This window comes from Carassius gibelio, chromosome B2, assembly GCF_023724105.1.
Source record: "Carassius gibelio isolate Cgi1373 ecotype wild population from Czech Republic chromosome B2, carGib1.2-hapl.c, whole genome shotgun sequence".
Classification (NCBI taxonomy): Eukaryota; Metazoa; Chordata; class Actinopteri; order Cypriniformes; family Cyprinidae; genus Carassius; species Carassius gibelio.
Window position 1 is genome coordinate 25204351 of NC_068397.1, and position 22346 is coordinate 25226696.

General features: G+C 37.8%; 2 protein-coding genes across 3 annotated transcripts in view; one reads left to right on the forward strand and one right to left on the reverse strand.

Annotated features, from left to right (window-relative positions):
* The first annotated feature begins 3359 nt into the window (after window positions 1-3359).
* Window positions 3360-8618, forward strand: LOC127950515 (E3 ubiquitin-protein ligase MARCHF11). The gene is made up of 4 exons (XM_052547637.1): window positions 3360-4192; window positions 5801-5956; window positions 6870-7062; window positions 8166-8618. The coding sequence occupies exons 1-4, from the start codon at window positions 3839-3841 to the stop codon at window positions 8459-8461; spliced, it is 999 nt and encodes a 332-aa protein (XP_052403597.1). The 5' UTR covers window positions 3360-3838; the 3' UTR covers window positions 8462-8618.
* A 1852-nt stretch (window positions 8619-10470) lies between these two features.
* LOC127950497 (unconventional myosin-X) overlaps window positions 10471-22346 on the reverse strand; it is a 37097-nt gene continuing 25221 nt past the window's right edge. The window contains exons 20-41 of one of the 2 annotated variants that reach the window (XM_052547605.1): window positions 21898-22022; window positions 21166-21280; window positions 20801-20907; window positions 20480-20704; window positions 20339-20378; window positions 19129-20061; window positions 18271-18391; window positions 17682-17925; window positions 17345-17440; window positions 17013-17106; window positions 16866-16921; window positions 16535-16677; window positions 15962-16153; window positions 15725-15882; window positions 15521-15644; window positions 15135-15435; window positions 14288-14495; window positions 14068-14204; window positions 13619-13736; window positions 12204-12659; window positions 11935-12126; window positions 10471-11178 (exon numbers count right to left, since the gene is read on the reverse strand). In XM_052547605.1, coding sequence (XP_052403565.1) covers window positions 11077-11178; window positions 11935-12126; window positions 12204-12659; window positions 13619-13736; window positions 14068-14204; window positions 14288-14495; window positions 15135-15435; window positions 15521-15644; window positions 15725-15882; window positions 15962-16153; window positions 16535-16677; window positions 16866-16921; window positions 17013-17106; window positions 17345-17440; window positions 17682-17925; window positions 18271-18391; window positions 19129-20061; window positions 20339-20378; window positions 20480-20704; window positions 20801-20907; window positions 21166-21280; window positions 21898-22022 — 4287 coding nt within the window. In that variant the 3' untranslated portion in view covers window positions 10471-11076. Of the gene's footprint in view, window positions 11179-11934; window positions 12127-12203; window positions 12660-13618; window positions 13737-14067; window positions 14205-14287; window positions 14496-15134; window positions 15436-15505; window positions 15645-15724; window positions 15883-15961; window positions 16154-16534; window positions 16678-16865; window positions 16922-17012; window positions 17107-17344; window positions 17441-17681; window positions 17926-18270; window positions 18392-19128; window positions 20062-20338; window positions 20379-20479; window positions 20705-20800; window positions 20908-21165; window positions 21281-21897; window positions 22023-22346 lie in introns of both variants that reach the window. The other variant, XM_052547604.1, reaches the window with a different exon arrangement.

Here is a 22346-nt window from a genome sequence, read left to right on the forward strand (position 1 = left end):
TTTGTATATTTAGTATATAATATTATTTATTTTGTTCGAAATTCTTTTACTATAGAATTGTACTGCACTATAAAATGTTTAGTGGTTATGATGCCTCCTGCTGGTGAGCGCTGGTATGAAAGCAAAGTAGTCAAATCAAAAGAGCAAATCTTTTATAAACAAAAATGCATGTTTAAATCAGCTTGAAAGATTGTTTAATTTAAGCATTGATGCTGAAAATCATTATCATGTAATCTATAGCCTACATTATCCTTTACAGATCTATTCAGATGGCACTGATCTTGTGTCTTTGTCTTTCTGCACATGCAGTCCAACCCCCCCCCCCCCACCCCCCACACACAAACACATTTTATATTTTTATTTTATTTTATTGTTCGATTTCTAGATTGTTGTGTCTTTAATTAATGGCCAAACTCCTTGTTTGTGCTAGCATTGTTGCTGAATAAAGCTCATACATTCTGATTAATTTGTTTTTCATTCTGCAAAACACCTCAGTGTCTCTCATCTGTTTCATTACTTGTATTTCCACTTTTCCGGTTGCTTAGATAGCTGTCATGTTGTCAAAATCCAAAAACAAAAAATGACTTAATGTGTTGCACAGACTATGTTAACATGGTAAACATCTTCTGACATGGGTTCACTAAAGTTCTACTAAACAAGTTAACATCCATTTAAACCACAGCAAACCACATTATTTCCTTTCTCACCTATAGACCTTGATGCCATACTGAATTTTACAAAAGATGAAACCAAAACTGGGAGGGACAGACTTACAGTATTTACAATGATATGGACTGTATTATGGACTGCAAACTAATTTATGGAATAATTATCACAAATTACAAGTGGCATGTTTTAAACAATGGAAAGCACTGTACTTCTGTCATTCACAGCCTTATTTATTTCAGGTCAAAACCTGAAACTACCCTAAGGTCTATAGGGCATGCTTAAAGCTACATCATAAATTAGAGAAACAGTGGCTTTACTGTGGTAAGCAAGTTATGCATATGTTCCAAAGCCTACCTAATACCCTTGAGAGAAATACACAACATAAAACTAATAGCCGAGAACCAGACAATAATAAGCACCTCGAGGAACGCTAAAACACTGCACACATGTGCCTGCGTGGGACAGAAACACCACATCAGTTGATGAACTTTAAATCTGGCAACAGCACAGTATTTGTACCAGTAAATGTGACTAAGGCACCCATGGAGATCTGTGGAAAGCTAAAATTAAACTTTTGAAGTCCTGTTTGATGAAAAGTAAGAGAGGACTCTTCACTTATAGGATCTTGGTACAGATTTAGTAACAGTAGCAGGAAATTCACAAATAAAAAGACAGTCAAATCACAACAGAACATGAGGGTTGAATAAGTGAAACTGTACATCATGCACAGATTAAATTAAATGCTTAGATCAGAAATGACGCAAACACCTGAACGCAATAGTCTGACCAATCACAGCGCCTTCATTTACATATTCCCACAACGATAGTTTCACTGGGAACATTTTACATTGTTTTAAACACAATAAACCCATTAAACTGTAAAATATAGAACAACATATAAACATAGGAACGGTTTTTACATAATTAACGTTTTATTCGTACAGTTTTTTTTATTCTCTCTCTAAACCACCAACGAAAAGTGTGTCTGCTTTGAGGGGGTACAAATGTAAGCCTTTACTATCACTCCGATACGTAGCGAGAGGAAGTTCACTGAAGAGGTTACTTACTGAGTGTTAATCACTCATCCTATCACCTCGGGGAAGGTCTGAGACAAGAGCCAATCGCTGTCTTCACAGGACATCATCTGAACAGATGAGCGAGCGCACAGGAAAGATGGGTCAGAACGCGGAGCGAACGCACGAGACGTTGGAACGCAGAATAGCGAGCCAGCTGATGCGATCCCCGTTGACTTGGAAACGCTCGCGGCTGGCGCAATGAGTTCAATGTGTGAACTGGCACGAGATGCTAGAACCCAATTCAGACTACTCTCCTATCGCTCATTTTTTTTCTTTTATTATTGATATAACATATAATAAGACAATATAATAAGGTTTGTTACTTTGAAAATAAGTTGCCGATTACCAAGCTACCCAATTTAGAATGAAGCCTATTGCCAGACAGTGTGACCTTACAGTAGGACTCAACACTGTGTTTCATTAGAGTAGGAGCTAAACTCTGCAGTCCAATGTCCCTCCAGGGCAAGATTTGAATAGCCCTGCATAAGGGTTTTATCTTTCATCTAATAATGATATTTACTAATGATATTTCAGTATCATGTGTTACCATGATGGTGTATATATATATATATGTGTGTGTGTGTTTGTGTTTCTCAGCTTGTGGAAGAGCTGTTAGTGATGAGCTTTGAATTATGTTACTTTCTCATCACCACCAGTTTTTGGTGGTCATTAGAGCATTATAATGGTTCAAAATAGATATTAGTACTTCAGTATGTTGGTTTATGAACATTGGAACATTAGATCAGTTTTTTATTGTGAATTAAATGTAAGTCTGTATAACCTAAAATATTGCTACCATATTTTTAACGGTAAAGTTCTGGCAATCACAGTTTTTTTATATATATATATATTGTAGCATACATTTATTTTGTAGACTAATTAAATTATGTAATTCGAGTTATTCCCCAACATTGAATATATATTGAATATATATATATATATATATATATATATATATATATATATATATATATATATATATATATATATATATATATATATATATATATATATATATTCTTAATTAAATATAATAAGCTTGAATCTGTCAAAGGAATACGATACTGTTACTTATGCTGTTGTTGTTGTTGTTTTTTTACTTTTGTATTTATTTATTGTTTATTTCTTATGCTATCAAGCATATCAACAATACAGCCTTACACTTCCTTTCCTTTGTAATTTTTTTCTTTGTATAAGTAAACTCTTGAACTTTACTGGAATTCAATTGCTTCTGTAATAAATAATAATAATAATAATAATAATAATAATAATAATAATAATAATAAAATGTTAATGTCTAAATCACTTTCAATTGCTGTCAACTCTGTCACTGCTCTAAAGGCAAATGCCAAAATATATTTTAGGCTATAGCTATTTATGCTGTTTAGCATTATGCCATTGAATACAATTCCTGATAATAGCCTACTGAATGTTTAAAAATCCACCTGAACATGAAAAAAATAGGCTACCTGTAGACTATTATACCCCCATAAGATACTTTCAGAGTCTTTCTACTTATTTGTTTCATAGGTGTGGCTGTTATTTCATTTCAGCTATCAAATGACCAGCGTTTTATCCAATCTACGGTTACCACGGTAAATCTCGGAAAGGGCAATAAGCGCAAAGCACGCGTGGCTCGGGGGCGGGTGGCTCGCGGGTCCATCACAGAGCAGTTACCCAAATGACTTTCCGGTCAGAAACAGATTCGTCACTCATCTTTACTCCCTATCTCAACACGCACACACTCAACCGGTACATCTGATTCTTTTGTGAAGGTTGGCTGTGTGGTTTTGCGTGTTTCGTGCCTTCACTGCTCGGTGTTTCAGCACCGCGCCTGGATGGAAATGTGTCTTCCGGGGAAAAGCTGCTTTCACTCTACGAGACTGCAAGCACATCGCGCCGCACATCCTGGACATCTGCAACTTTCAACAGAAGCGAGTGCCTTTCTGAGATCGCAAGCGGTTTGAGACGCAGATCTATGGCCAGACCTATGCGTCCCAGAGGAGAGAAGAGCCGTGGAAAATCTGACAGAGGCCCGTGAGAGCTCAAACCCCTAATTTTGCTATTTCATTCTGATCCCAGTGCCGTCATTCATGGATGAGCACGCAGAGGCGGGTCCGTTGCACGTGCAGACGGTGGATGAACCACCGGGAGGCGCCACCGTTACCGTCGCCGCCGCAGAGTATCAGGTCCAAACGGTGCTGAAGAGCGATAGCGAGCTCAGCGAGGATGACCTGCAGTCGGGCCCCGGAGCTCAAACACCGACAGCGGGTGATCCGATCACGGAGATCGAGAGCGAGGGGGGCGCGCGGTCAGGGACGCACACACCGGCCGAGGACATCGTCGGGCGGAGCGCGAGGAAAACGGAAACGGTGGGCTCCAGTTGCAGCAACGAGAGCTGCATCCCGACTCCAGGCTGTCGGATCTGCTTTCAAGGAGCCGAGCAGGTGAAGTCGGGCCGATTATTCGTTCTGTCTGCGTTATTTATTGTGGTTCTATGAATATATGCGTCACATCGACGTCTTTGGTTGTTGCCGGGATTGTGCGCCTTTCAGAATTGAACCGAACCGAACCTTTTACATTCCAATCTAATAACTGGACATGGACTGAATTTGAATTGAGGTAAAACAGCAATCGAATCAGAATGTCTTGAAGTTCATTTATTCATTTAGCAGGTGCTTTTACCCGAGCAACTTTGGAGGAACATCACAAGCATCGAAAGAGTAAACATACTAAATCAATTAAATTGCAATAAAATGTAGGCTATACAACTGTAATTATTTATTTTGCAAAATTATATATTTTATAATTCTAAATATATATAGTTATATATAGAAAAATTAAAAAGGTACCTAATATAGTTTTTTTTTGTGTGTGTGGGGAACAGAAATTTATTTCAACCTGTGTTGAATTTTGAGTTCAGTAAATTCATAATTCAGTTTCAGCTTCCTGTTAGTTAATCAATCAATCAATCACATTAAAAATATAGTTTCAAACAAATGCAGTTCAGAGTGCTTTTGACAGACAAAAGCTATAACTATAAACTAGTAACAGGTAACTATAACATAGAAAAAGGAAATTAATAAAACAAAAGTTGGATATGAATAAAGAAAAATAATGATATAAAAACAAGAACTAAAATCATAAAATTTAAGAATTCAATGTTATGAGACATTACAAGAATGCCAGCCTAAAAAAAAAAATCATTTAAAACTAAATGTTTTCTGCACATCTCACACTCTCCAGAAGTTTGTTCCAGCAGCGTGGAGTATGATGGCTGAAAGCAGCATCACCAAATCTTTTATTTCTATATGATTCAGTTAAAATAGCAGAATTGGAGAACCTGAGAGTCCTTTTTGTGCAAGGCCAGTAATCAAATTCTACATTTGGATGTCCTGTCCTGATGTTGGTTCTATGTCAGTCAAAGCAGTTCATAAATCCATCTAGGACAGTTAGGACAGTCTGAGAAATATAAACCTTGCAAACACCTTTAACATTTATTATAGGCCTACATTATTAATGCAATTATTAGAATATCGGAAACCTCAAAGATTCTTAATGCTTTAAACAGACAGTGTGGTGTGTGTGTGTGAGAGAGATGGTGAGATCCATTAGAATACCTGCTGCGCCATTCATGTCTAATGCTCTTCACTTCCTGCAGCTAATGTACTTCCTCCAGGCGCCTTGTGTTTGTGTGTCTGTAAGTGTGTGTGAATGTGTTCCACTCTTTCAGACTCATTATAGTTCTAAATGAGGATGTTTCTGAAATTATTCATGAATGCACAGATGAATCATTTCCCATCCACTCACATAGATGAATCTCTGTCACTATGTGTATAGTGTTTCATTCACTCCAAATGTTCTCCTCATTTAGACGAAACAGCTCATCTGCCCCATTGTTCCACAACCTCGACGCTCAACTCGTCTGCAAAGGCGTACAATAAAACAATCATACATCAGTGAATCATCAGCTCAGCTGAATCTGTCTCTTGTCTGATTTATTGTTTTTTTGATTGGCTGATTGACATGTCGTTGTGTGTTGTGATTGGCTGTAGGGGGAGCTGCTGAGCCCGTGTCGCTGTGCCGGATCTGTCCGACATGCTCATCAGCAGTGTCTGCTCAAGTGGATCAGTGAGAAGGGCTCCTGGAGCTGTGAACTCTGCAACTATAGATTCAACATCCTGCCTATACATATCAAACCACCACAACAGGTAAACAAACCCACACACAGAGATATATGATATATCGGTCAGGGCTTTAGACTAAGAAAATGATTCTAAAAGTTAAGCATTTAAGAGCAAACTATAGTTACAAATTGCAGAATTGCTCAGTTGTTATTTAGATGTGCTTTAGTTCCCATTTAAAGCTGTCACTCTAGTGATTCAAATTGTATTTGTGCCATATGTTACTCTTAAGAATATTTATGGTTGTTTAAAAAAACAATAATGAAAACTTTAGTCTAATGTATTGTGCATTGTAAAATCACACTAACGGTTCCTGATTCTTGATTCAGTGAGGGAGTCAGTCATGGCTCGGATCATTTCACTTCAAGTCCCATTCACACCAAAAATGATAAAGATAACTGTAACGAGAACTATATTAGTGTCCAACAGAATCTAGTGTTGAGGAAGCAACTTTTAAAGGCGCCATATAAAATGATGTATTATTATAGGTTTGCAATGCAGTTTTGTCTGCTGCTTTAATTTTAAGATTTTAATTCGGGTGAATCGTTTCTGAACGGCTGTCAATGTTTTTATCATTCATCAGCAAAAAAAATATTCTAAAAGGATTCCAATAACATCGCTACTAGGTTTCGTTATCATTATAGTTTGGCAATTTGGTTTTGACTTACTCAATAAAATGAACTAGATCAGAGTCATTTGTTTGCTTATCAGACACCACAGCTTGTGCTTTGTTTGTTGTTGTTTTAGACTCACCAATGGTGACTGGATTTTAAATTAAATATTTTTGACTCAGTCATTTAATGTTTTTCTCTGTGACCACTTACAAAGGGTATGATGGCAGGTGTTTTCAAATCTGTTCGTTTGAAGTGTTGTTGTGTATTTTAGTGTTTAGTCTCAGTCTGGGGCACGAATTGGTGACCGTTTTTGTATGTTTAACCAGTGGCAGACTGTCACCATGACTCTGGTGGAGAAGGTTCAGGTTATTGCAGTGTTGCTGGGCGGCATCTTCCTGTTGGCCAGTGTATCATGGCTGCTGTGGTCAGCACTGAGCCCAGAGGCACTATGGCAACGCAGTGACATCCTGTTCCAGATCTGTTACGGCATGTATGCAGTCATGGACCTTGTGTGTATTGGTGAGACACATTTATGCACTAAAACCACATTAGTCCATATACAACGCAATTTTCTCAAGCTAATATGCATATTTTGTGGGTAGATGTCAATTTAACTATGCCTGACAAATCTTAAAATATCCTGTAAAGTAGGGCTGGGTCGACAATATCAATTAAATGATTTTAATCAATCTTCATTTCAATGAACTGACATGGATTCTTAAATCCCATGATCTTGCAGATGAGCAAATACTCAAAAAGAAACGTTTTGCAGATGTAAATGCAGATGTCAAATAAACGTGTGCTATCAGGGTTGTCTATACTGCTTTCAGCTGATGTGTTAAATGGTATTAAAATGTATTTGTAGCAGGTATGTTTAAGAAAAAACTTACTGAAATGTATCATGTCTCATGAATCATTCAAGCAGTGTTTCAACTGCGAAAAGATGTAGAGTAACAGCTTGTAAACAATGTCACATAACATTACATTTACCTCAGAAAAAAACATATTTTATATTCATAGCTCGATAGCTATTAAACAGTGTCACGTAATGTTACGTTTACGTTACATTTACCTCAGAGAAGCCTTTTATGTCCAAAGTTTGATTGTTAAGGGGAAAAAAACTCTATAGAGAGCTTTTGAAAAATAAATGCATTATATTATATTTTTTTTATATTTGTACTTAACCTGTTAATGATATTTAATGTATGTTTGTTTTTTGTGACAGCCACTAGTTTAAATGCTTATATTTCTTCAATGTAATTGGAGTACATTTTTCATTTATGAAACAGAATTGTAATTATATCATTAAATATAAAAATTGCCTTATGTTCAATTGCCTAATTTTAATATTTGTAAATAGTGTTGATTATCATATCCAAAAAGTAATTTAAACTGTTGTTAATTTTAACCTTTAATAATTATAATAATGTACCAACTGAAAGGGTTGGATAGATTTTTTACCTTAAGAAAAATGTATTCTACTATATGCATACAAAGAAACAAATCATTATCAAATTGAATTTAAATCGTAATCGAGGCTAGTTGAATCATGAACCCTATTCCAATATCCCGGCACTACTAAAAGTGTGTTGACATGTGCAAATAATACACTTGTGTTTCAGGTCTGATTGTTCATGAAGGTGGTGCTGTGTACAATGTGCTGATGCGTTGGCGAGCTGTTAATCTCTTCTGGGATGTCCAGAACTACGATAAAAGCCGAGACCTGGAGAACACGCACAGCCTGCACCATAACCTGTGGCTGCCTCTCACACACACACATACAGTCTCCAACACACACTCACAAACCACCCGACTGGAGTCATCTCCTCGATGCCCCCTTCGCTTCCTCTCCATGTGCCTGAACGTGACCTCTGACCTCTCCCCGCAGGAGCAAGGCGTTAGGGTCACGTCAGTTTAACACCAAATTAAACTCATTCAGGGACCAATCTAACATCCTTTGTGGGAGTGGCTAACTAGTGGGAGGAGCCTAAATGTTGGGAGGGGCCTTACTAGAAAAGCACTTTAGAAGATACGCAAACTGAATTGAATACAGAATGATGTTGTATTGCAAACTGCACAGATGTTTCCAGCCTGAAGTTCTGGATCAGCCTTTGAGCATCAAAGTAAGACTGCAAAGTTCTCCATACACAGACTTATAATGCACACAAAATGTATTACTGCTGTTAGACGAATGAATGTTTGTTTTAAACCAACTGTTTTTATGTTCAGGTTTATAATAATTTTAGTACTTATAAACTACAGCTTATCACCGCTTCGGTTCATTATGCTTCACCTACCATAATGTACAGGTACCACAGTTACAGGCTTTTTCACATTTAGACACGTTTCCACTATCTCATACTCAGACATATGTGTGCAATCGTTACATTTTGCCCTTGTGGCAGCTGCATGGTATTTTCAAATTGGTTATGAAGCAGCTGTTACCCTTTTCTTATTCAGCATGGTAAAAATAAATAAATGAATGAATACATATCCACTCAAAAAAAATGAGCGCCGATAATGACAATGTGGCTGAAAATATTGAATTCACAAGTAGTTTAGAAAATTTACAAAGGGGTAGCAAAAGTAATAGAGAAAATGATTAAAATATATATATATATATATATATTACTAATGATTTAGGTTTATGCATCTAAGCAGACACTTTTATCCCAAGAGACTTACAATGCACAAGAGCATAAGCAATTTGTCATAGAGCCAAAAATAATGACATATCATGGCAGGTTTATTATAAAAGGAAACAAGCTAAAGTAGAGGAAATACTATAGAAACCTGTTTCCGTGATGGAATAAAAAAATAAAAATGGTAATCGCAACTTTTTGTCTCACAGTTCAGAACTGCGAGACAAACCCCGAATTCAAATTAGAATTAAAACAATTTAAAGGTATTTCAACATGTCACAATTCTGATATTGTCAAGTTACAAATTTACATCTCCCAGTTCAGACTTTTGTTCTCAGAATTGCGATCTATTACAATTCTGTTTATATTTTGCAATTCTGCAAAAAAAAAAAAAAAAAAAACCTGAATTGTGAGATAAAAACTCTTTTTTTAAAAATTGTGAGTTGCAATTACCTTTTTGGACTTCCATAAAATGCAGAGAAAAAGAAAAAAGTTGGATATAAATTTTCTGCATACAATCAGAAAACCACACAGCTCCTGTACTACTCTACATTAAAAACAAAAGACTTCAGAGATTTATGCCAAGGAGCTAGTGGAGAAACCCAGAAGGATTGTAAAAGTTTAACAAACAATAACTTTTGCTGTAATGGATTCTGTTGTAAGCATCCATGTCAATTTATTCTATTCCCACCAGATTTTAAATGACCCTCAGAAAGATCTTACACACTGTCATCTCTCAATGCTTAAGCGCTCCCTACATCTCATTATGCGTATATTCCAGCAAAAAACGAACTGACTTTGGACTATTAGTCTAGACTCATACAAAATTCATGAAGAAATGGAGTTGGTGGTTAGATATTATGATGCTGGTAAGCATTTTAACCATTGTGCCCTTAAGATACCAAGCCCTGGAGGAGCGATTTCAGAAGCTATCGAAGACTATATAAATGTAATATAAAATGTTAGGAGTGAAATAATTACAAATATCTTTAACATCATAAGCACATTAAAAATCTTCCTAAGCAGCTCAAGTCTACACTGAAAATGCTAATCATTACAGGAATACTAAAAAGTTCATGCATTCCATCTGGACACATTGCGATTCTGTTCTTGAAACTTGACTTCTGATTACAGCCTTCCAGCGTTCGTGCTAGCTGATTAGCATAGCCTACAAAAGATTCATTCAGATGTCCCAGAGATGTAAAAAGTGTTAAATGAGAAGGTCTTCTGTCAGAGAAACCCCACAGAGCAAACTTGAATGAACATTTGAATGAATGTAAGAGTCTTTGAATTTTGTTATATTTATTGCCTATAAACAAATGCACAGTAAAGATACAAATTGAAAAAGATTTTCCTGTTGTTTTAGTGTTTTTATAGCCTTACAGTAGAAAAATATCAGGACCAGAGGGAGTAAATCCAATAGTATTATCACAATCCTGCAGTTCAACAGAAATGGTTTATAAAATATACAGCTCCTCAGAAATATATAACATACATTATAAACATTGCACATATATAACAGACTTAAAGGGCATATGTGTGCATATTTCTGTGTGTGTGTGTGTTTTTTTAAAGGCACTGGATTTGAGTGCTGGTTATTTTGGACTGGACTTTCTGCCTGCAGAATTCCAAAGAAATGCAACTGGACTGGACTTAAAATGTTGGGCTCAGTGAACAGACGTGTGTGTTGCACAGTTTCAAGCACAACAACTCAATGTGTGTCTGTGGGAACATGATAGTGTCTGTCGTGAAAGTGTCTCATATTGTCTTTGGTTTTTTGCACTCAGCATTAAAGGGTCACTTTTTTGTGAATTCGTAATTAAACTGTCCATGTTGATGAGGCTTAACCTCAAAGGCACATTTAGGAGAAGTGTTTGTCAGCAGTGAGAGATCACCAGTTGCTGCCGTGGCTGCTGATGGATTGACAAGTGCTGAAACGCTTCTTCACTATTAGACTGATGTACGCCTTCATGAGCTTTGCAATGTCCATCACCTACAGGGACAAACACAAAGGAATCCAGTGTTGTTTTAGTATCATTGATATACTGTTACAGTTTTTATGAATGTTTTAATTTTTTATAGACATATATTTTATTTATTTCTATTGCCATTTATTTGTTTTTATATTTTATTTGTATTTTATAGTTATTTCAAGTTAAGCTGAACACAGCGAGAAATGTTGCTCTAGCAACTATCTAAAATAAAATGTTACAGTTATGTATTTGATTTCAGTCAATGTCTGATTTATTTAACACATTTTTCATTTTCATTCATTCAGGCCTTCATAGTGACCAAAAGATAACCAAACAAACGGATAGATAAAATAAAACAATGACTGTCTTTTAATATTTTCTGAAGTTACTGTGAGGAGTGTTTTCTTGGGTGTTATGGGTGGTTCGTAATGGGCAATGCTAGACACTGACAAAGCATTATTAGTATATAACTGTATTTGTATCATTTTTATTTTCTGAAACACATAACTGCATTTTTATGCGTTATAACTGCCATTCCATCACTCTGACACATGACAGTGTTTTCTGATTCATTTTTTGAGCAGATTTGTTTTTCAATGAACCTGTTAAACTTATTTCACAAGCCACCCTGAATGATTCATACATGAATGGACTGATTTTAGCTGCAACTCCTGAGCTAAAAACTCACTGAAGTGTAGATTGATTCGATTGAATCTTGAGTTAATTTAGGGTTGCTAGATGCAGAAGCATGCAAAGTAAATTTGGAAAGTTTGTACCATGTTGGTGTTGAAGAGCAGCTCTCGTCCCTCCACGCTGATCTTGTAGATGCTTGGCTGTGGTGCACCGAAGGACAGAATGACCTCATAGGGAAACAGCTCCAGAGGCCACGCCTCCCCACGCTTGTACACACACACTCCCTTACGACTTACACCCAACCACAGCTCTCCAGGATACACACCGTCCAAACACTAATGAACAAAGAGAACTTGTTCAGCGACACTGCTTTGCTGATGGATCATGTGTGTGTGTGTGTGTGTGTGCTCACCTCCACATCAAACAGTGTTGATCCATATCCCTGCCACTCCTTGACTAGACTCATGTATTTTTTCATGGCTTGGTCCTGTTCCATCCCCTGCAGTTTACGCCATTTCTCAACCAAACAACTTCTCAGCCCCGCCTTCTCATCTTGCAGCCACACCTCTATGGCTGCAGGCCCCTCCCCTTGTCGCTGTCGCCCCAGTGACCCTCGGAAGCTCCGCCTCAGTGTGCCTTCCAGAAAACTACCTCTCTTTCTTTCTGTGGATGGCGTAGCAGGTGCAAAGCACCGTGCAGATTGCTGTACTCGAGCGCGCAGGCGGTCCATAGGGAACACTTGCTCCAACTCAGGCAAGGCACTCTGGGAAGTGTAGTCTCCCAACAGATACTGAAGCCGAAGAGCAGCCAGAAACTGCAAAGTCTCTTCTGGAGCGGGATACTGACCTCTAATGACAGCTTCATGGGCCTGAGAGAGAGAGAAAGAGACACTGAAACTGCATAAGTGAAATACTGACAGCAAAGAAATCACTCTAAAGATCTGTTAGATCCATTTTTTAATGGATATCATTTTTGTGCATGCATTCTTATAGGGTAGTTCACCCAAAAAATTTTTATTCTGTCTGCATTAACTCACCCTGAAGTTATTCCAAGCCTAAATGAGTATGACTTTCTTTTGCTGAGCACAAAAGGGGCTCATCACTTGACGGTAGCCATTTATTTCCATAGTATGGAATTAAATACTATGGAAGTAAATGGCTGCTGTGAACTGTTTGGTTGCCAGCTTTCTTCAAAATATCTTTTTTTGTGCTCAACAGAAGAAAGAGACTCATACAGGTTCGGAAAAACTTGAAGGTGACTGTCAGATTTTTGGGTGAACTATCGATTTAAGTGTGTATTTCTGTGTAATGAACAGAATAAAACAGAATGCAGGGAACTCATGATACATTTTTTTTACAGTCATGACACATATAACAAAATGGGCTATAAAGGTAAGATTCTGAAAACATTGAGAAAATGCATTTGTTTGCCTATGCACATGCATCAAAAATAGAAATATAGTATTGGTGACTTTTAAAGCCACTTTTTGTAATTACTAAACATTTTTTTTCAGCTGACACAATGCAATGTATATTTGAATGTGATTAAACAATTAATATAATTAATTAAATTCATTTCTGGCACTGGAGAACCCCCAGCACTGCATATTTTTGGTGTCTCTTATCTGACACACACATTCAAATTCTTCAGTAATGAGACGATGAGATGAATCAGGTGTGTTTGAATGGGAGACATCTAAAATGTGCAGTGTTGGGGGCTGTCCAGGACCAGGATTGGGAACCGCTGTATTTAATGAATACAATTTTAACTAATCGAAAGCCATTTTTTTAATGTGATTTGAGGCCAGATATTAAAGTGAAATCAAACCTGCTCAAACATGAACGCAAACTCCACACTGTCAGCAGGAACGCACTCAGGCTCTGAGAAACAGAAGAGCTTGAAATAAAACTTCCAGCTCTCTCCTTCCTGTCCTTTATTTGCCAACCTGAATGAGGGAAATAGTGAGAAAACAAATAAAATGTAATCGAGGTGTAATATGTGTGTAATATGAAGCATAAAATCTCTCTAGAGTACCCAACAGAAATGACACCAGCGATGAGGAGCAACCCACTCTTTTTTTTAAGCCAATCCGAAAGCACTTTCTGCCTCTCATGTTTTAGAAGGCAAAGTTTGAAATCATTTTATAGCACCTTTAAATCATTTTACATCAGATTAGGTGTGCTATGGTTCAACAATTGTGGTTTTAACTGTATACATTTAGTACTTTATAATTATTTTTCTATATATGTATATAATTGTAGGGTATGGAGACTCACTTCTCAAATTTAGCGAGGACGTCGGCCACCACAGTCCTGCTCTCTATGGCTCGGTCTGTATTGGCATTGTGTTCAAACAAAGCAAACATGTTCTTACAATCCTCCATTGAGAGACCCTTCAGCAGCTTCTCAACCACCTGGAGACCATCAGACACACACATGTACAGGGTAACGTGCTTCTGCAGCTCACATGTAAATGTGTGTGGATGTGTTTACGCACCTCTCCCGCAGTTGTGTGTGAGTTAATGGTGATTTTGCAGGACCCGCCACCGTGGCAGTAAACTGTCGATGTCATTTCCTGTCTGCTCAGAATGGCCCTCAGCTCCTCCTGTGAAGGAACGTATTCGCGTCCACGAACGTGCCGCAAGGCATCTTGGGAGAAGCCAGCATACCGTTCCATCTCAGTGCCTGGGTACAGCTCACGAGTCCTGAGCAGAAAATCAGTCTAATCAGTTGTGACATGGTTAAATCTTGCCCTCTAGGATGCAGAATATATCAGAAAACTTTCATTCATCAGTTGTGTATTTCCACAAATTTTTTTTTTTTTGAGTACCTTTGTTGCCATCTAAGTCTCAATTAAAGTTAATCGTTAAAAAACGATAAAATTATTTAATAACACTATTACATGTAATCTTAAGTGAATCAATTATTAATTTTATACTGTAATTTATAATCTTGAGGTCTAAATATATTTGTTTTTCATTTTTAGTATTTTATTATTTTTTTATTTTAATGTCGATCCTTAAAATCTTATCATTTGATGAGACTGTCAAAAGTTTTACACAAAAACAACTACAGAAAATATAAAGATTAAATGAAAAATACAATATTTATTAATTATCAATGTTTAATAGTAGGACAGATTTGCTGCATAATATATTTTTATGGAAACCATGATCTCTCTCTCTTTTTTTTCAGGATTCTTTGATTAATATTTTAAATGTAAGTGTGGTAGTGTACTGTGCAGAAAACAAGAAATGATCTTATATTATCTAATTTCTCTCTTTTAACCTTACATCAGTAAGAACAAAATACTCCAAATACACACACACAAAATTCTCACTGACCTTTTTAAGTGAAATTTCAGGTATTTAAGAATACTTCTGGAGGCGGGGCTAAATGTGCAGCACATGCAAGCTATGATTCGCCAGCCACAAATGTGGGCGGGGCCAGCAGGCTTTGGGTGGTGTATTGTCTGTTTGATGAGCTGGCAGAAGAGTTCATCTCTTAGGGGTCGTAGGTCATGAGCCGTCTGCAGGAGCCCCTGAATCTGAGGGATGGGATTGTCCTCGGTCTCTAGCTGATGAAGGATATTGAAGAGCTTGAGGGCCTCAGCCTGCAGCGTGCCGTAACTTCTCCCTTTGTCAGCTAAAACATGCATATGCAGTGATTATGAAGTTTAGGGTGCATTTGAGAATGTGTGTGTATGTCTGCGTACGTGTGTTTTGCTCACAGCTTTGCTGTGCGTCTCCATAGGGTAAAGGCAGGAGGGCTGTATGTAGAGGGTGGTGTGTGTAACGCAGTATTGGGTTCCTCTTGTAGATCTGCTCCACCACCTCCGAATTCAGACAGTTCTCCTGAAATCAAATGATTACAACAGTGATTCAAGTAATTTATGTTACAAAACCATGAGTGTATGTGCATATGTGTGTGTTACCTTGATGTCTTGAATAAGTTGCTGTGTTGGTGTATCCATGAGTGCTTTGCTGTCGATGGCAGTCTGTACAGCGCTGGCCCAACGACTAGCCTCCGTCTGCAGCTTAGAATACAGTCGATATGAATGCTTACGACCAAACACGCTGACGTTCCAGTAGCCTAGATACAAACAAATATAGGTTAGAGTCTGAGAAAAATGTAAAGGTCAGTCGGTTGTTGTTTATATGTGTGTGCTGACCAGTCTCTCTGAAGACTCTCTCATCAGGAACGGTCACGGAGCAGAGGCTGTTGAGCACTAAAGAGCCCAGTTTAAGTGCGTTTCTCTCTGAGCTTTTATAATAATCCACAGAATTGTGAGTCAGCACAAACCAGCGCTTCTTCAGCTTAAGATTCCCACGACTGCTGCCCCGAATCTCTTTATACAGCCAACCTGGAGAAGGAACAGACAGGAAGAGATCAGAGACATTTTCAAATGTAACATTGAAATTCCAAAGGCCTCCTAACATGGTGCTGTTGATTTGGAAGTGAACATTATAACATGCAATTTTACTCTGTTTGTCCCAATAATAAATAACCATATTCTTCAAAAAATCCCGGTCAAGTAAGCTTTGCATATTACATATATAATTTTGAACTCAAAAATATTCTTAATGCTATTTTTATATTAAGCATTAAAAAATGGATCAAATATTAAATAAAACGATATAAGGTCAAATTAAATAATTAGAATAAAAATACGATGAACTGAATTTAAAAATAATTTTAAGACAATCCATAAACAACTGAGAAGGACTTTTGAATTGCCTCTCACCCCTGATGATGAACTCTTGTCCCTGCACACGTGTGTCTCCTTTCGTGCGTTGGAGCAATGTAATCCAGTGATGCATTTCTTCTGCTGATTCAGCCATGCAGTGTAGCACACGATGGGCTGTGATGATAACAAAGGCATTTGGCCTGGACAGAGAGAAAAAAAAAAGCAGAAACATTAAAAAAAGATATTTAAAAAATTATATAAAAAAAGAAAAGTGCTGTTCTCCAATCCACTAAACTGCCTTTTAAAAGATTTGTAAAAAAAAAAAAAAAAACAAGCCGGTGTGAAAAAGTGTGCATATAAATGTGTGTGTGTGTGTGTTTGTGTTTACCTTTCTGGGTTGTCAGAGGCACATACAGAATCAATCATTCCCACGTCCAAAGTGCCCTATAAAAAAAACACAAAAATCTTTTCTAAATATCTTATGAGCCATCTGCAAATTTGTGAGTGTGTGTGTGTGTCTGTGTGTAATACTTACCACAGCATTTTGAGGATTTGCTTGTTCATCATGCATCTCTCGAATTTCCTGTTCTGTCGACATGTGCACCTGACTCAACACGCTGAACCAATGACTGCACACAACACAGATATTAATCAAAAACCTCAGTTTAACAGTTCTACACATTTATGAAATAACAGCAAAGCTTGAAGCATATATATATATATATATATATATATATATATATATATATATATATATATATATATATATATATATATATATATATATATATATATATATATATATATATATATATACACACACACACACACACATACACACACTGTGTGTAAAACAAACACACTTACCTGGAATCTTCTGCAGTTTCTGCAACAAGATGGTATGTTCTCCCTGGCATGACAATGTCAATCCCATTCTCCTTCCCTGTTACGTCAATAATCTCTCTAATAAAACCACACAAAATGAAAGCGAAATAAATAAATATCCATACATGCAATAAATTATGATTTGCTGTCTTTTATGTACTTTTTCAAATCAAACATAAAAAAAACAGATTTAAAAGAAAATTACTTTATATATAATATTTGTATTTTTGATTGACAAGTTTAGCATGACTGTAGAACTCCAGTTCCAGTGTCACACTGAGTATGACCTGAAACCTTTGAGCACTTCCTGAGGTCTTACTTTGCTTCATGCATGTCCAGCATGCCTTTCATTCGCTCCTCTGTGTCGTTCTCGTAGTAGATGAGTTTGCTCTGTCGCATGACAAACCAGCGGCGTCTCCAGTTGCGTCGAGAGAGCGTAGAGGAGCCTCCGCCCTTCTTCAGCAGCCAGCCTTGTTTGAGCGCCTCCTGTCTGCTCCTGAACCACAGAAATGTTTCATCCTTCAGCACACACCAACGACGCTTCCAGGAGTTCAGCAGGCCACCTGCAACACACGTGTGAAGATGACAAAGGTCATAGATATGTCTAGACTTCCCTTAATGAAATGCTGCAACAGGTTCAGGGTAGACAGGGTGTTAAATTCTGCTAACAATTTAAAAGGAAACTTTAATTTCTTAAAAAAATGTAACATAAAAAAGCAAAGTTAGAAAATGCACCTATAGCTGAAATAAGCTACAAATGTTAAGTTTTTGCTCCTTCAAGTTTACTGCATAAATGTTTGGAGAGAAGAGAAAGTAATATGAGTTTCAATATATTCTCTATCAGGCTCTGAAATCAAACAAACAGAATGAAGAAAGAGGTGTTGAGAGAGGAGTGGCCAACTTTTTACCTTTAATATAAAGGAAACTGTGGAAGTATGGGAGAGTGACGGAGCTATAAACAGAATCCCGCCGGAAAGACGATTCATCGTCAGTGTCAAACCTATCAAAGTCATCTTCACTGTCCTCAAACTGAGGGAGAGAAACACAAGGATACACAATAAGCACAATCATGTGAAAATGCACAAATGCATGCTTCTGAAGTCATGATGTGGCATTTATAAACCAATTTATTTCACTAATGTGATGTACACTACCATTTAAAAATTTGGGGTCTGTAAGATTTTTTTTAATGATTTTCAAAGAAATATAATATTCTCAACAAGGCTGCATTTATTTGATCAAAAATTCAAATGCAAAAAGAAAAAACTAAATATTTTTACAGTTTAAAATAACCATTGACTATTTTAATATATTTTAAATTGTAATTGTAATTTTCAGCAGCCATTACTCTAGTCTGCAGTGTTTATTTGAAATAAAAAAGTTTTGTAAATTTATGGTCACTCTAAGTCTTTGCAGAAAAATAATTTTTAAAATTAATTTTCTTAAAAAAAACCATACACTTTTGAACAGCAGTGTGTTTACGAGTAAAACAGGATATTCAGCAAGTGAATTTTTCCATTGTATTAATGATGAATTAAGGAATTCACTTGAAAAGAACAGATGATTCAGAACCAATTTACTGTATTTTAAAGCATCTACATGCACAGAGAAATCATGCACAATAAGACCAGGAACATGTGCCAACTGTCAAATATTTTTGACAAATATGCTTAACAGGAACACTCAGAATCTCTATATAAATCTGACATGTACAGAATGTATCTATCATATGAATCAATCTTATTGAATGTGTGTTAAAAACTCACAGAAGACTGTTGCCCCTCCGAGCTGAAACGATACGCCCCTGAGCTGACACTGGTGCTGGTTGCCAAGGAGCTGCGTTGGTCACGTGACCAGTGGTCATTGTGAGGCGGAAGGCTGGGAGGCCACATGATGATTCCTCCTTCATCATAATCATCTGCATCGTAATCCGAATCTTCATCGGGAGGGATTAGCTCCGCCTCCTCTTCCTGAACAGCGTGAGAGTAGGTGGAGCCACTGCTGGAGAGCGGAGCATGATAAACTAAGGGTGTGATAATGGGCAGGGCAGGGGGTAGAGGCATACGGTCGTTTGCATAAGGATCCTCCTCTGAGGAATCATCGCTGGTGCGGATTCCACTGGTGCGCTGGCCGTCAGAGTGGCCATGCTCGCTGGGGTTAGGAGAGTCTTTAAACCCGTCTTCGTCCACTCCCAGGCCTTCATCCACCTCATCTTCCTCACCTCTGGCTCCCTCCTGCTGTGAGCCACCAGACCCTCCCAGCGAGCTTTCGATGTTACGCACACACTCGTCGATCTCATCAAAGTTGAGCGAGGTAAGGAACTGCTGTGCAGCCTTGCAGGCCTCCTCTTCTAGCCTGCGCAGCTCCTGATCACGCAGCCACTGCAGGCGATGCAACGACTGTGCAGTTAGACTCTGCTCTTGAGCCTCTTTCTGTCGCTGCAGGCCTTCAATCTCACGCTCTAAACGCAAGATCTCCTCCACCTGTGTTGCCTGGTTTGTCTCTCCTTCGAACACCTCATCAAACACCTGCTCCACCAGTGACTTCTCTGCTATAGAGAAGGGTACAGGGTCCTCTGGTGGGTCGTTATGAAGGGCAATACTCTCTGGTACAATACTGTCTGGTGTGGCTCTCTCAACTAAGAAATCTTGAATCTGCTCAATTTTATTTTTTTCCTCTAATCTTCGAGCTTCCTCTGCCTGTGTGGAACAAATAGAAAAGCCTGTGTTACACAACATTCTACACAGACTTGAATATCACTTTAATATCACATGAATGTTGCACTGAAACCAACAGTAATTAAAAGGAAAATGAACCTATTTTTAAACAAATTAGCAAATGAACAATAATATACATTGCTTTCACTGACAATACTTCATAATTACAAAACTAAAGCCCTGTTCACACCAAGAACGATAACTATAAAGACAAACAGACAAACAGATAGATAGACAGACAGAAAGATATTTCACTTACTGCTTGTGCTAGGAGCTCCAACTCCATGCGTTGTCTCTCTCTGATTAAAAAAATAAAAAATCTCAAGCAAATCAGAAACTTAGAAACAAACCATAAAAATATAAACATAGACATAATAATAAAAGCAATTTAACCGCTTACCTCTCCAGTGCCTCCTGCTCTTCTCTTCGTCTCTTCTCTTCTTCCTCCCTCTTCCTCTTCTCCTCTAGAAGTTGAATGTAAAGCCGTCGTGCCCTTTGCCCTCTGAGCCTCTTCTGCAGGGTGATGGTGGCCCAGCGTGTCATCTGGAAGCGCCGCCGCCAATACAGTGCACGGTAGTTTTTCTGAATAACAACAATGCACTGCAACAATCGCCTGTACTGCCTCCTATAACCAGCAGAGGGCAGAGAGACAATAACAGAGGGAGTACATGAAAGCTGCCACCAACTGGAAGCGTGAATATGCATGTGTATGTGTGTTTACCGTGCTCTGTATCCCAGTATATGAGCTTGAATAATTGAAGCCGCTTTGAGCACTTCTGTTTCTCTCTGCTTCTCTAACCGCAGCTCCAAACTTTCTCTCATAAAGACCTAAAAAAAAACAATGTATAGACATCATTATTCACATAGTATCATGACTGATTTAGAGTGACTGATCTGATCCTGCAAAAAAAAAAATTCCCTTTGCTTATGTATTATCCTCTTCAGCATTCTGGGTGGCAGATGCAATAAAAAAGTTAATGGACACCTGTGTTTTGGTGTTGTGAACAACCAAAAGTATTTCATGCCATCTACCAACACAGATACACGTCAAAATGAATATCCAGAGAACATGATGTTGTTGCTCACTTTGGTTTTTCCCAGCTGCCATTCAGCACTGCTGTTGTCATACTGCTGCAGCAGGCGGAGGCACCGCCCCTTTGGGTCATCTGACAAAGCCAAATCCCTCAGCAAGACATAGTACCTGAAAAATAAAAAATAAAACTGTGATTTAACTGTCCTGCAAAAGTGGTTCACAATAAGGAAGTCTGAACACAAGAGTTTCTGTCAGCAAACATCGTGAATCTATTGATTTCAATGGAGACTGATGCAATGTCATGTGACCACAATTTGGGAAATGTTTTGTTGCACATCCGTGGACCAGTGAGATTTGCAGACTAATCCAATTCTGCATAATATCAAACTGACCTGGCTCTATCCACAGACAAAAAACAGCTATTACTTTTTTAAATGTCAACATTGTGCATGACTTTCTGCCCAATTATAGCACACTTACCCATCATTTGATTATTATTCAAAATGCTATCATGAACAATAGAAAATACAGGAAAAGCAGAAGTAATAGCACTATCACTAAGAATTAAATGCATTCTAGTTTCATTTACTTAGAAAGAAGACTGGTATGGACTGAAAACAATGTTAAATCACTAAATTTAACTATACGAGAAGTGGTGTTGTAAAAACTTAAACTTGAATTTCTTGTTTTCACATAAAAAAGGACATAACATTCCAAAATGAAAAAGTTTCAGAACAAATCCGTTTTTAGCAAGAATATGAGTTTATAGTGTTTGGGGGACAAACCTGGAACTGAAATCCTTGAACGTTCTCCGAACCGGAAAACCAGAACGTCTGATTTTAACGGTCTCCAACATCCCAGAATATCTCAACTGGTTGAGGACTACAGACTGCTCAAACTGATTGGGCATCTGCAAAATAAAGACAGTAACATTGTAGCAATTTAAATCAGTACAGTTTCTTCACTGTTCTATTTAAAAACCGTTCTAAATCTAAATTAGCTGGATTGAACCTGCTTTCAAATATAGATTGGTTGAGCTATGAGTGGTTTCATTCTTCAAACACACTAAGTGGGCCATCAACACTCGCTCTCCCCCTGAGCTGTGACCCTGTGTGGGGGTGAGGTCGGAAACGGGGCACTGTAATCCCCGCTTCTAAATGTCATCTCTGTGGAAGGAGGAATGAACCAGAATGAAATTGAGATGAGGAGATGAGTGGTGAATGAGCTCTGTGAG

What these genes read in the sequence shown, in the direction of transcription:
- LOC127950515 (XM_052547637.1), top strand. Translation starts at nt 3,839, where the DNA reads ATGGATGAGCACGCAGAGGCGGGTCCGTTGCACGTGCAGACGGTGGAT. An exon ending in ATATCAAACCACCACAACAG is followed by an intron (nt 5,957 to 6,869) that starts GTAAACAAACCC and finishes ATGTTTAACCAG; the next exon opens with TGGCAGACTGTCACCATGAC. An exon ending in CATGGACCTTGTGTGTATTG is followed by an intron (nt 7,063 to 8,165) that starts GTGAGACACATT and finishes CTTGTGTTTCAG; the next exon opens with GTCTGATTGTTCATGAAGGT.